General features: G+C 47.7%; 1 protein-coding gene across 3 annotated transcripts in view; it reads right to left on the minus strand.

The window, feature by feature from the left end:
- The window catches only part of LOC119957929 (phosphorylase b kinase gamma catalytic chain, skeletal muscle/heart isoform-like), a 91999-nt gene extending 79529 nt beyond the window's left edge, over positions 1 to 12470 (minus strand). For all 3 annotated transcript variants that reach the window (XM_038786136.1, XM_038786135.1, XM_038786134.1), the window contains exon 1: positions 12278 to 12470. In XM_038786136.1, the coding sequence (XP_038642064.1) occupies positions 12278 to 12456 (179 nt within the window). In that variant the 5' untranslated portion in view covers positions 12457 to 12470. The remainder of the gene's footprint in view (positions 1 to 12277) is intronic.
- Between the last annotated feature and the right edge of the window lie 529 nt (positions 12471 to 12999).

Below are 12999 nucleotides of genomic sequence, written 5' to 3' on the forward strand. Positions count from 1 at the left end.
TGACTGCGAGAATCCATGGAAAACTTTTGGCAAAGCAGGGTCATGCGCACCGAAACGGGAAAACTCCTCGTTATTGATTGCAGTTTGGAGGTTTTTGTTTGAAGGTCCTCCTATTGAAGGTTCCTCCTATTTGTGGTACCAATGTTAAATATCGATTTATAGCCAGACAATCACTTGCTGCCCCTGCAACTGTTACCTCTAACCCTTAGCTCCCTCCCTGGAAGACTACCAAACTGCATTCTAACATTTAAAAACTGTGTTTTAAACACAGCAGCAGTGTTAACTGCACCAAATTTGGGTGGCACGGTGGTTAGCATTTCTGCCTCACAGTGACTGAGACCTGGATTTAATTCCAGCCTCGGCTGACTGTCTGTGCAGTGTCTGCACGTTCTCCCCGTGTCTGCGTGGGTTTCCTCCGGGTGCTCCGGTTTCCTCCCACAGTCCAAAGTTGTGCAGATTAGATGGATTAGCAGTGATAAATTGTCCTTTAGTGTCCAAAGATTAGGAGGGGATGGAGGGCAACACTCCCTACGGAGTATTTCACCAAAATGATATCCTAAATGGTGGACAAAGGTGCGCTCATGTGCCCCCTCGGAGCGAGACCATGTTTATTGTCCATTGCGACCGAGACCTCGTGATGGGGTTATTAATCAGGTTCCATAATTTTGAGCAGGACAGGTCCTTCGTTGCGCCAGGGAGCAACAGGTGATAAAATGGGAGGGCCACTCCGTTCAGTTATACCAAGACCTCAGTGCGTAGAAAAGAGCAGCCTTTAACAGGTAAAATCCGTTCTATACAGAAAGGGCCTCCGGTTTGGTTTGTTCAACTTAGCCCACCTCCTTGCGTCTGTCAGGGAAAAGGATCACTTCTTCTACCCTCCTGAAGAGGCAAACTCATTTGTGCAGAAACCCAATTTGAACTTTTTGATGCTCCTTTCTATCGGAGTTACAATGCGTTTTGATGGTCGGGGTTTTTCCACATTGTTTGTTTGTATAGAATTTAGGATATGAAGTCATTGTTGGGTTTTTCATGTGGTTTTTTTTCACGCTATCGTTGCATTATGGATTTTATAAGCGGTAAAGTTTTTCTTTTGGTATATAGTTGAACAGAGAGTCTCCCAGCTAAGGGTGAGCTTGTCTGACGGGAGGTACAAGAGGATGTGCTGGAGCTTCTCGTCGCCAACGCTTTGCGAACAGGAGCTTAGATTATAGTTCTGCATTTAGCCATCGGGTAATATTACTAATGGGTGTTGTTGGATTAGGGAGGGATGGGTGGGGAGGGGGGTTAAAGTTAGTTGGTTGACGGTGTCCACTACTCTGTGTTTGCCTGGTCATTGGACCTGGCTTGGCTGCCATCCTGGATGGATCTCCTTGCCTTGGCTTGTCAAGATTCCTTGCTTGCTATTCTTCCAAAAGTATGGCTGACCCCAGTGTAGGAATTAATGGGACATCTCCACTTGCCTCGTAACCTGGAATGTTAGGGGTCTAAATAGTCCAGTGAAGCGGGACAGGGATTTTGCTCAACTTAGGGGTCGAAACTCAGGTGTCGTATTTCTACAGGAAACCCATCTACAGGTTAGGGAGCAGAGAAGGCTTGGCAAAAATTGAGTGGGACAAATCTTTCGCTCAGGCGTCAATGCTAGGGCTAGAGGCACAGCAATACTTATCCATAAAAAATTACCATTTGCTCCCTCCCGGATTATGGATGATCGCTATAATGTTGTCTGTGGTTCACTGGAAAACACTCCCAGTTATTTTACGAACCATTTATGCTCCCAATTGGGATGATGTGAATTTTGTAAACTCACTGGTGAACCTCCTCCCTGGATTAGACTCACATCGGATGATTCACGGAGGTGACCTGAACTGTGTTTTGGACCCTAAATTGGACCGTTCTAGCCCAAAATCTCTGATTTCCATCTGGGATGTCCAGGGCATTGACCTCATTTATGGAACGGCTTTGGGGAGAGGGGTGGGGAGGCATCCGTTGCATTTTCTGCTTCGGAATGATAAATGACTCCTTTTTTCCACATGTTCACCGTGCCTATTCCCGGATTTTAAAAAAAAATAGATTCAGAGTAGCCAATTATTTTTCTTTTCCAATTAAGGGGATTTAGCGTGGCCTATCCACCTGACCAGCACATCTTTGGGTTGGGGGGGGGCGAAACCTACGCAGACACGGGGAGAATGTGCAACACAGACAGTGACCCAGGGCCGGGATTCGAACCCGGTTCCTCAGCGCCGCAGTCCTAGTGCTAACCACTGTGCCACATGCCACCCTGCTTATTCCCGTATTGACTGTTCTATTCTCAAGTCTCTCCTCCCTTCAGTAGTGGAACTGAATATTTGCCGATTGTCACCTCGGACCACGCTCCTCATTGTGTTGATTTTCGTTTGGAGGAAAATGTAGCCGGTCTGATTAGTAAGGTCGCGGATGACATCAAGGTTGGTGGAGTGGCAGATAGTGTTGAGGATTGTCAGAGGAGACAGCAGGACATAGATAGGTTGGAGACTTGGGCAGAGAAATGGCAAATGGAGTTTAATCTGGACAAACGTGAGGTAATGCATTTTGGTCGGTCTAACAGAGGAAAAATATACCATAAATGGCAAAACTCTTAAAAATATAGAACGTCAAAGAGATCTGGGCATGCAAGTCAAGTGGCAACACAAGTGGACAAGTTAGTCAAGAAAACACACTGAATGCTTGCCTTCATTGGATGGGGCATCGTATCTAAAAACTGGCAAGTCATGCTTCAGTTGTACAGAACCTTGGTAAGGCCGCACTTGGAATATTGCACACAATTCTAGTCGCCACACTACCAGAAGGATGTGGAGGCTATGGAGAGGGTGCAGAGGTTTACCAGGATATTCCCTGGTTTGGAGGGTGTTAGCTATGTGGAGAGGCTGAATAGACTCAGACTATTTTCATTAGAAAGACGGAGGTTGAGGGCCGCCCTGATACAGGTCTACAAGATGATAAGGGGCATAAATAGAGTGGATGGGCAGGCACTCTTTCCCAGGGTGGAGGAGTCACTCACCAGGGGGCACAGTTTGGCCAAGTTTGGTATCATGACCGGTAAAGGACTCGAGGGCCGAAGGGCCTGATACTGTGCTTTATTGTTCTTTGGTCAACTCAGTAGCACAGTGGTTAGCACTGTTGCTTCACAGTGCCAGGGGCCCAGGTTCGATTCCTGGCTTGGGTCACTATCTGTCTGCACGTTCTCCCTGTGTCTGCGTGGGTTTCCTCCGGTTCCCTCCCACAAGTCCCAAAAGACGCGCTTGTTGGGTGAATTGGACATTCTGAATTCTCCCTCTGTGTACCCGAACAGGCGCCGGAATGTGGCGACTAGGGGATTTTCACAGTAACTTCATTGCAGTGTTAATGTAAGCCTACTTGTGGCAATAAAGATTATTATCATTCTTTGAACATGGAGAGGAGGTGGATCGTCTTAACAGGCTAATGTGGCTTTTAGCTTGTATTACCGTGAACTATACGAGTCACAGCCTTCTGCAAACACTTCAGGTATGAAGAGTTTACTCAATGGTTTATACATCCTGGCCACAGGGGAAGGCGGGAGAGATGGGAATTGGACTTGCCCCATATGCCCAGATTCACCTGAGGAAGGAGATGCGCTCTGAAAGCTAGTGATTCAAAACAAACCTGTTGGACTTTAACCTGGTGTTGTGACTTCTCACTGTGCCCAGAGCAAATACTGAAATGAATTGGCTGGCTGCAATCTGCAAAGCCCCAAGCCTTGACAGCTTTCCAACCAAACTTTATAAAAGTTTCTCAGAGCAGCCGACACCTCTATTATTGGACATGATTAATGATCCGCTGTCTCAAGTGTCATTACACCCGACCTTGATTAATAAGGGGTTATGGGGAGAAGGCAGGAGAATGGGGATGAGAAAAATATCAGCCATGATTGAATGGCGGAGCAGACCCGATGGGCCGAGTGGCCTAATTCTGCTCCTATGTCTTATGGACCCTCACTCAGGCCTCAGTTTCTTTGTTCCTTAAGGGGGACAGAGACCGAGCAGAGTGTGGGTCATGCTTACCCATTTCACTTCTTAACACAGATGTTAAACTGCTGGCTCAGATCCTGGTATCCCGATTTGAGCCCCGTCTCCCAGTTATACTGTCTTGAGGTTCAGACAGGCTTTACTAAAGCCCCCCCCCCCCCCCCCCCCCCAGTGCTCTGGAACTTGAAGTCATAGTGTCTTTGGATGTAGAAAAAGCATTTGACAAGGTGGAACGGACCTATCTCTGAGATTTTGGGGAGATTTGGTTTCAGGCGGAAATTTACCTCCTGGATTCTCCTGATGTACAATGCCCTAAAGCCAAATCTGTACAAACACGGTGCCTTCACAATGCCTTCCATTGGGCACGGGCACTAGGCAGCATTGTCCCCTTTCCCCGCTACTCTTTCCATTAGCTAATCAGCCCTTCTCCATAGCGTTGAGGTCATTCAATGGATAGGCTTGGGTTGTTTTCACTGGAGCAGAGAATACGGAGGGGTGATCTGATCGAGGTGAACAAGGTTATGAGGGTCATGGACAAGGTGGATAGGGAGCAGCTGTTCCCTTTAGTTGAAGGGTCAGTTACGAGGGGACAAAGTTCAAGGTGAGGGGCAGGAGGTTTAGGGGGGATTTGAGGAAAAACGTTTTTACCCAGAGAGTGGTGACGGTCTGAAACGCACTGCCCTGGAGGGTGGTAGGGCCGGGTTGCGTCACATCCTTTAAATAGTACCTAGATGAGCACTTGGCACATCATAGATGTGCTAGTTAGATGAATTACATTCTGAATTCTCCCTGTGTACCTGAACATGTGCCGGCGTGTAGCGACTAGGGGCTTTTCACAGTAACATCATAGCGGTGTTAATGTAAGCCTACTTGTGACAATGATAAAGATTATTATTAATAATATTCTAGGTTATGGGCCAAGTGCTGGCCAATGGGATTAGGTGGACAGGTCAGGTGTTTTTCTTGCGTCGGTGCAGAATCAATGGGCCAAAGGGTCTCTTCTGCGCTGTGAGATTCTGTGACGGGTGGAGGGGTACTTGCCGGGATGGAGGGGTATTTGCCGGGATGGGGGGGTATTGGCCGGAATGGGGGGGGTATTGGCCGGAAGGGGGGGGTATTGGCCGGGATGGAGGGGTATTGGCCGGGATGGAGGGGTATTGGCCGGGATGGGGGTATTTGCCGAGATGGAGGGGTATTTGCCGGGATGGGGGGTATTGGCCGGAATGGGGGGTATTGGCCGGGATGGAGGGGTATTGGTCGGGATGGAGGGGTATTTGTCGGGATGGAGGGGTATTTGTCGGGATGGAGGGGTATTTGTCGAGATGGAGGGGTATTTGTCGGGATGGAGGGGTATTTGTCGGGATGGAGGGGTATTTGTCGGGATGGAGGGGTATTTGTCGGGATGGAGGGGTATTTGTCGGGATGGAGGGTATTTGTCGGGATGGAGAGGGTATTTGTCGGGATGGAGGGGTATTTGTCGGGATGGAGGGGTATTTGTCGGGATGGAGGGGTATTTGTCGGGATGGAGGGGTATTTGTCGGGATGGAGGGGTATTTGTCGGGATGGAGGGGTATTTGTCGGATGGAGGGGTATTTGCCGGGATGGGGGGTTATTTGCCGGGATGGGGGGGTATTTGCCGGGATGGGGGGGGTATTTGCCGGGATGGGGGGGTATTTGCCGGGATGGAGGGGTATTTGCCCGGATGGAGGGGTATTTGCCCGGATGGAGGGGTATTTGCCCGGATGGAGGGGTATTTGCCCGGATGGAGGGGTATTTGCCCGGATGGAGGGGTATTTGCCCGGATGGAGGGGTATTTGCCCGGATGGAGGGGTATTTGCCCGGATGGAGGGGTATTTGCCCGGATGGAGGGGTATTTGCCCGGATGGAGGGGTGGGGTATTTGCCCGGATGGAGGGGTATTTGCCCGGATGGAGGGGTATTTGCCCGGATGGAGGGGTATTTGCCCGGATGGAGGGGTATTTGCCCGGATGGAGGGGTATTTGCCCGGATGGAGGGGTATTTGCCCGGATGGAGGGGTATTTGCCCGGATGGAGGGGTATTTGCCCGGATGGAGGGGTATTTGCCCGGATGGAGGGGTATTTGCCCGGATGGAGGGGTATTTGCCCGGATGGAGGGGTATTTGCCCGGATGGAGGGGTATTTGCCCGGATGGAGGGGTATTTGCCCGGATGGAGGGGTATTTGCCCGGATGGAGGGGTATTTGCCCGGATGGAGGGGTATTTGCCGGGATGGAGTGAAACACCAAGTATCACTCTCTGCAGGTGATCTACTTGGGTATATTTCAGTCCCTTCACTAAACAGCATATTGAGGATACGCTCAATATTTGGACCTTCCAAGGTTACAAATTAAATGTGAGTAAAAGTGAGTGGTTTCCAATGAATCCACCTGCCAGAGAGCTCAATACCATTTTGTCTTTCACCCTCTTCCGATACCTGGGGGTCTGCACAGCCCATAACCGGGCACTACTTCACAAACTGAACGACACCAGCCTCATTGGTAAGGATAAAGCTGAGGTGGCGTAATTGTCCTCTATCTCTTGCAGGCAGGGTGCAAACTATCAGGGGCAGCACGGTAGCACAAGTGGATAGCACTGTGGCTTCACAGCTCCAGGGTCCCAGGTTCGATTCCTCGCTGGGTCACTGTCTGCGTGGAGTCTGCACGTCCTCCCCGTGTGTGCGTGGGTTTCCTCCGGGTGCTCCGGTTTCCTCCCACAGTCCTAAGATGTGCAGGTTCGGTGGATTGGCCATGATAAATTGCCCTGAATTTCCAAAAAGGTTAGTTATTGGGTTACGGGGATAGGGTGGAACTGAGGGCTTAAGTGGGTTGGCACCGACTCGATGGGCCGAATGAAATGAAAATCGCTTATTGTCACAAGTAGGCTTCAATGAAGCTACTGTGAAAAGCCCCTCGTCGCCACATTCCGGCGCCTGTCCGGGGAGGCTGGTACGGAAATCAAACCGTGCTGCTGGCCTGCTTTAAAAGCCAGCGATTTAGCTAAGTGAGCTAAGCCTCCTTCTGCACTCTATGTTCTATGAATGAGCCTCCAAGATTTCTATTTTTATTCCATTGCAACCCCATGTTTTGGCCCAAATCGTTTTTTGTTACGGTTAAGAAATTGATTTCATTATTGGTACCAATACTTGAGATCTCAGACACTCCGTCATTCTATTTGGGGTAGGGGCGGATATTGTTTCCTGTGTCACCACCTAAAACACCCGTATGGTTGGAGGATATGATGTCTCTCCTGCACCTGGAGAGGATCAAATATACCATCAGGGGCTCGGTGGGGAGGGTTTACCACAGGCAATAGCCATTCATCTCATTCTTTAAAAAACTGGCCACAGTCGAGGGTTAAGGGGGTTAGGTTATATTGGGGATAACTTGATTGTCATAGTTATAAACACAGATGTTTATCAAAAAAAATAACAAAGAGCAAAGAAAAGTACAGCACAGGAACAGGCCCTTCGGCCCTCCAGGCCTGTGCCGACCATAATGCCCGAACTAAAAACAAAACCTTCTGCCCTTACTCGGTCCGTGAACCTCTATTTCCTCCCTATTCAGGTACCCATCCAGATTCCTCTTAAATGTGGCTAATGTGCCTGCTTCCACCACATCCTCTGGCAGCGTGTTCCATGTACCCACCACTGTCTGCGTTGAAAACGTACCCCGCACATCTCTCTTAAACTTTCCCCCTCTCACCTTGAACCTGTGCCCCCCTTGTAATTGACACTTCCACCTGTGGAAAAATCTTCTGACTATCCACCCTGTCCGTGCCTCTCATAACTTTGTAGACCACTGTCAGGTCTCTCCTCAGCCTCCATCTTTCCAGGGAAAACAATCCTAGTTTATTCAGCCTCTCCTCATAGCCAACACCCTCGAGACCGGGCAACATCCTGGTGAACCTTCTTTGCACTCTCTCCAAAGCTTTCACATCCTTCTGATAATGTGATCAGAACTGCACGCATACTCCAAATGTGGCCCAACCAAGGTTTTATATAGCTGCAACATAATTTCCTAACTCAATGCCCCGCTGATGAAGGCAAGCATGTCATATTCTTAATCACCTTGACCACCTGTGTTGCCACTTTTAAGGAACTGCAGACCTGCACGTCCAGGTTCCTCTGTTTGTTAATGTTCCTGAGGATTCTGCCATTTACAGTATAATTCACACCTGGATTTGATACTCCAAAATGCATCACCTCCAGATTAAACTCCGTCTGCCATTTCTGTATCCAAGTCTCCACTCTATCTATATCCTGACAATGCTCGGCATCCTAAGCAACTCCGCCAATCTTCGCGTCATCCGCAAACTTATTAATTAGACCAGCTACATTTTCCTCCAGATCATTTATATATACTACAAACAACAGAGGTCCCTACGAAACACCACTAGCTACAGATCTCCATTCTGAAACACACCCTTCCACCGCGACTCTCTGTCACCTGTTGCCAAGCCAGTTCTGTATCCATCTAACCAGCCCACCCCGAATCCCTTGTGATTTTAGTTTTTGCACCAGTCTGCCATGTGGGACCTTGTCAAACACTTTACTAAAGTCCATATAAACTACATCCACAGCCCTTCCCTCACCGATTTTCTTTGTCACCTCTTGTAAAAACTCAATCAAGATGGTGAGACGTGACCTTCCCCGTACAAAACCATGCTGCCTGTCACTAACTAGTCCATTTTCCTCCAAACGTGCATATATCCTGTCCCTCAGTATCTTTTCCAAAAGCGTCCCCATCATCGATGGCAGGCTCACTTTTCTGATTTTTTGCTGATATATTCTGTATACTTGTCTGTTTATATTGTTCGTTTTTGGAAAGTCAATAATATATATATTTTTAAAGAATTCTGGAAAGTTTAAATTAAAGAATGAAATTGTGATAAAATAAAAACAGGGAATTGGTAAGGTCAGCTGTCTGAAGAGATTTTGACATGTGAATTAGCAGATCAGGGAGAAAAACAAGCTTCCCTTTGAGCGATGTGATAGCACTGGAAAGGGTGCAGAGGAGATTTACCAGCATGTTGCCTGGGCTGGAGAGTTTTAGCTATGAAGAGAGATTGGATAGACTGGGGTTGATTTCCTTGGAGCAGAGGAGGCTGAGGGGGGACTTGACTGAGGTGTATAAAATTATGAGGGTCCCAGATAGAGTAGACAGGAAGAAACCTTTCCCCTTGGTGGAGGGATCAGTGACCAGGGGGCATAGATTTAAGGTAAGGGGCAGGAGGTTTAGAGGGGCTGTGAGGAAAAGCCTTTTCACCCAGAGGGTGGTGGGAGTCTGGAACTCGCTGCCTGAAAGGGAGGTGGAGGCAGAGACCCTCATAACATTTAAGAAGTATTTAGATGTGCAGTTGTGATCCCAGGGCAGACAAGGCTATGGGCAAGTACTGGAAAATGGGATGCAAATAGTTTGGTGGTTGCTTTTGACCAGCACAGACTCGATGGGCCAAAGGCCTTTTTTGGTGCTGTAGACCTCGATGACTCATCAAACAGCGACTGGGCTATTTCTCCTGCATATTTGTCTAAACCTGTGTACAAGTTACTCTTCTGACTTTTGAACATTTAGATTAGAATTCTTGCAGGCCAGAAGGAGGCCACTCGTCCCATCAAGTCTGCACCAACCCTCTGAAAGAGCACCCTGCCCAGCTTCCCCGTCTACCCCCGGAACCCCATAACCCATCTAACCTACACATCTTTGGACACTAAGGGGCAATTTAGCACGGTCAATCCGCCTAACCCGCACAACTTTGGACATTTCCACACTTTTATGTTGATCTCTGCAGTAAATGGGAGACCGTTCATTTGTAAACTGTGTGCCATAGATTTAGTCTCTCTCACAAGGGAAACATCATCTCAACATCCACACTGTCCAGGTTCCCACAAGTTCCCCCAATACAACCGTCTCTCATTCTTCCAGATTTTCATTACCGAGGTGGCTAGCTCAAATCAGCAAATTCCCCAACTTGCCAAACTTGGTTTAAAAGGGGTTTAAAAAGCCCCTTTTGGTCCAGTTTCCGCTCCGTGAGTTGGGTCTACTGGTTCCGGAGGTAGTTACTAGGCCGCCACAGGGATGGGCAAGGCCCTCGGTGAGCTGATTAGAAAGCCCATCCCTGTCTTCTGGGGCTACAAACCATTGTTTCAGAAACTGTTAGACCCTCTAGGACTCACCCCCACGCCCTGTTAAGTAATGGGTTAAGAGACATTCCAGTTAGTTGTCTCATTTATGTTAAGTATCCAATAATTGACACTGATATGCAAAGAGGCTTCAGGTGGCCTTTTGTGCAGTCTGTTGAAGAAAATTAAAGGTGTTTGTGGAAAAGGAGCAGTACCTTTGACTCTTTTTATACAACAGCAGCTAAACTTATAAACTCCACACCCACCCCCGTGCCCCTCATACCCCGAAGACTCCACCATACCAACTCATTCCCTCCACCCCCATGACCCCTCATACTCCAGATGTCCCCTCCATAACATTTCATAGTCAGCGCCCCCCCCCTCACCCACTCATATTCTCTGGCCACTCGATGACAACTCATGCCCTCTCAAACCCTTGTGAACCCCCATGCCAACTCCATCGCCAATAACCCAACAACAACATGAGGAAATTCTTTACAGAGAGGGTGACGAAGGCAGAGATCCTAAACTCTATTTAACAATTACCTGGATCTGCTGTGACCGACAGGGTCATGGGATGAGAAAAAGCTCTTGGGTGTCTTTGGATCAGTACGGACAAGATGGGCCGCATGACCCCATTTCTATGGTTCTTGCGGTTCCAACAACCATGGGCAGAGCTCAGGAGCCATGTGGAAATCAAAGAAAATTGAACAATCTAAAGCCCTGATCTATGGAATCCATTGAAATTTTTACGTCTGCTAAAGTGGTTCAGCTTTTGATTAAAAACAGACATCTATTCATACTCCACATCAAAGACAGATCATTATTTTATTGTTTCTTTAAATTGCCAAAATATGAACTCAAATGCGAGATGATTGTAGCTTTTGGAACGCAGCCAAGCAGTCATAATGATAAAATTGAGAAATGTCAACAAAGACCTTTACTGTAACTCCATGAACTGATGGCAACATTGGTGCTAACCTGCAAGATGGTTTGTAAATCGAAACCGACAACTGGTATATTGCTTCAAATTTCACCTACCATTAAAACCTGTTGTTCCATGTTTAAAGAGTGTGAGTTTTTAAAAAGAATTCAGATCATGATAATTAAACTTACTTAATCTATCGTTCAAGAGCCACAAGTTAATGACTCCCACCATGTGGGTTGAGGGCCTCAGAACTGTCAATCTATAGCCTGGTTTGAACAGCACAAGGTTCAAAAGGCCCCGCTTCAGGTCAAAGTTTCCTTGTGTGATTCAAGTTTGGTTCTCCTGCCCCAGCTGGCAAATATGGGGGATGTCAGAAATGGGGGCAGGACGTCTGAGTTTGCATAGTCTGGGCAGCACGGTAGCATAAGTGGATAGCACTGTGGCTTCACAGCGCCAGGGTCCCAGGTTCGATTCCCCGCTTGGGTCACTGTCTGTGCGGAGTCTGCACGTTCTCCCTTGTCTGTGTGGGTTTCCACACACAGTCCAAACACGTGCAGGTTAGGTGGATTGGCCATGCTAAATTACCCTTAGTGACCAAAAAGATTAGGAGGGATTATTGGGTTACGGGGATAGGGTGGAAGTGAGGGTTTACGTGGGTCGGTACAGACTTGGTGGGCCAAATGGCCTCCTTCTGCACTGTATGTTCTATGTTCCTGCCTCTGAAAAACTTGCCCAGAAGTCTTGTTTTTTGATTTCAGTTGCTGTTTCAACTATTTCACCCAGATTTAAAAAATAAATTTAGAGTACCCAAATTATTTTTTTTTCCAATTAAGGGGCAATTTAGCGTGGCCAATCCATCTGCCCTGCACATCTTTGGGTTGTGGGGGGTGAGACCCACGCAGACATGGGGAGAATGTGCAAACTCCACACGGACAGTGACCCATGGCCGGGATTGAACCCAGGTCCTCGGCGCCATGAGGCAACAGTGCTAACCACTGCACCACCTATTTCGCCCAGATAAACACTTGCTTAACAGCGGCTTGGTAAGAGACACAAGGAGGAATTAGTCAGGGCTGGAAAAAAAGATGGCTGTCTCATACCAGCAAGAAGGCACAATTTAATTTTACAATTGTTGAGAAATATTTTACATCAATGTTGTTAAAAACCTCGAACAAAGCCTGGAAGAATTACCGGCCGAGGACATCCTTTGGGTCATATTTGGCATAAAATTCCTGGGCTCCTTCCCAGTCCGGCATCTCTTCCTCACGAGTCATGGTACCTAGCTTATGGGCGTGGCTACGCTGTTGCTCAGCAGTGGTTGATATCCTTACTGGGGCATCAAAGCCTATTAAAGATGAGAGAACAGGCATAATAAAGCAGTGTGGGTGAGAGCATTTTATCATTACGGTGATAACTTCCAGGAGAACAGTATATAGAATTTCCTTATCAGTGTGTGCATGTGATTACTAGAACTGGATTGGGACCAAACTCCTCACCAAGAAAATAAATAAGGTAATTTGTACGTGTGTGCGAGACCAAGATTTTAACATGGTCAACCTTGTTTTCAAATCCCTCTGGCCTTGTCCCTCTCTGCCCAGCAGCCTCAGACCAGTCGGTGTAACCTCAGTGATAGGAAGAATCAGGGCTTGGGTGGAAATGTGGCTGACAAGCAGAAGGAAAAATTGTGTTTAATTAGTTTGCTGAGGTAACAGGGAGGGTTGACGAGGGTAATGCTGTCTGTGGAGTTCCTGGGCTTCCAAAAGTCTTTTCATAGTACCGCTCAACAGAATTAGTCTTAACAGAGAGTCTTATGTCGGTGGTGGTCAAATTAGTAGAACTAATCCTGAGAGATAGGATTAACTGTCACATAGAAAGGCATGGACTAGTCAGGGAGAGTCAGCATGGATTTGTTC

Source organism: Scyliorhinus canicula, chromosome 27, assembly GCF_902713615.1.
Source record: "Scyliorhinus canicula chromosome 27, sScyCan1.1, whole genome shotgun sequence".
Taxonomy (NCBI): Eukaryota; Metazoa; Chordata; class Chondrichthyes; order Carcharhiniformes; family Scyliorhinidae; genus Scyliorhinus; species Scyliorhinus canicula.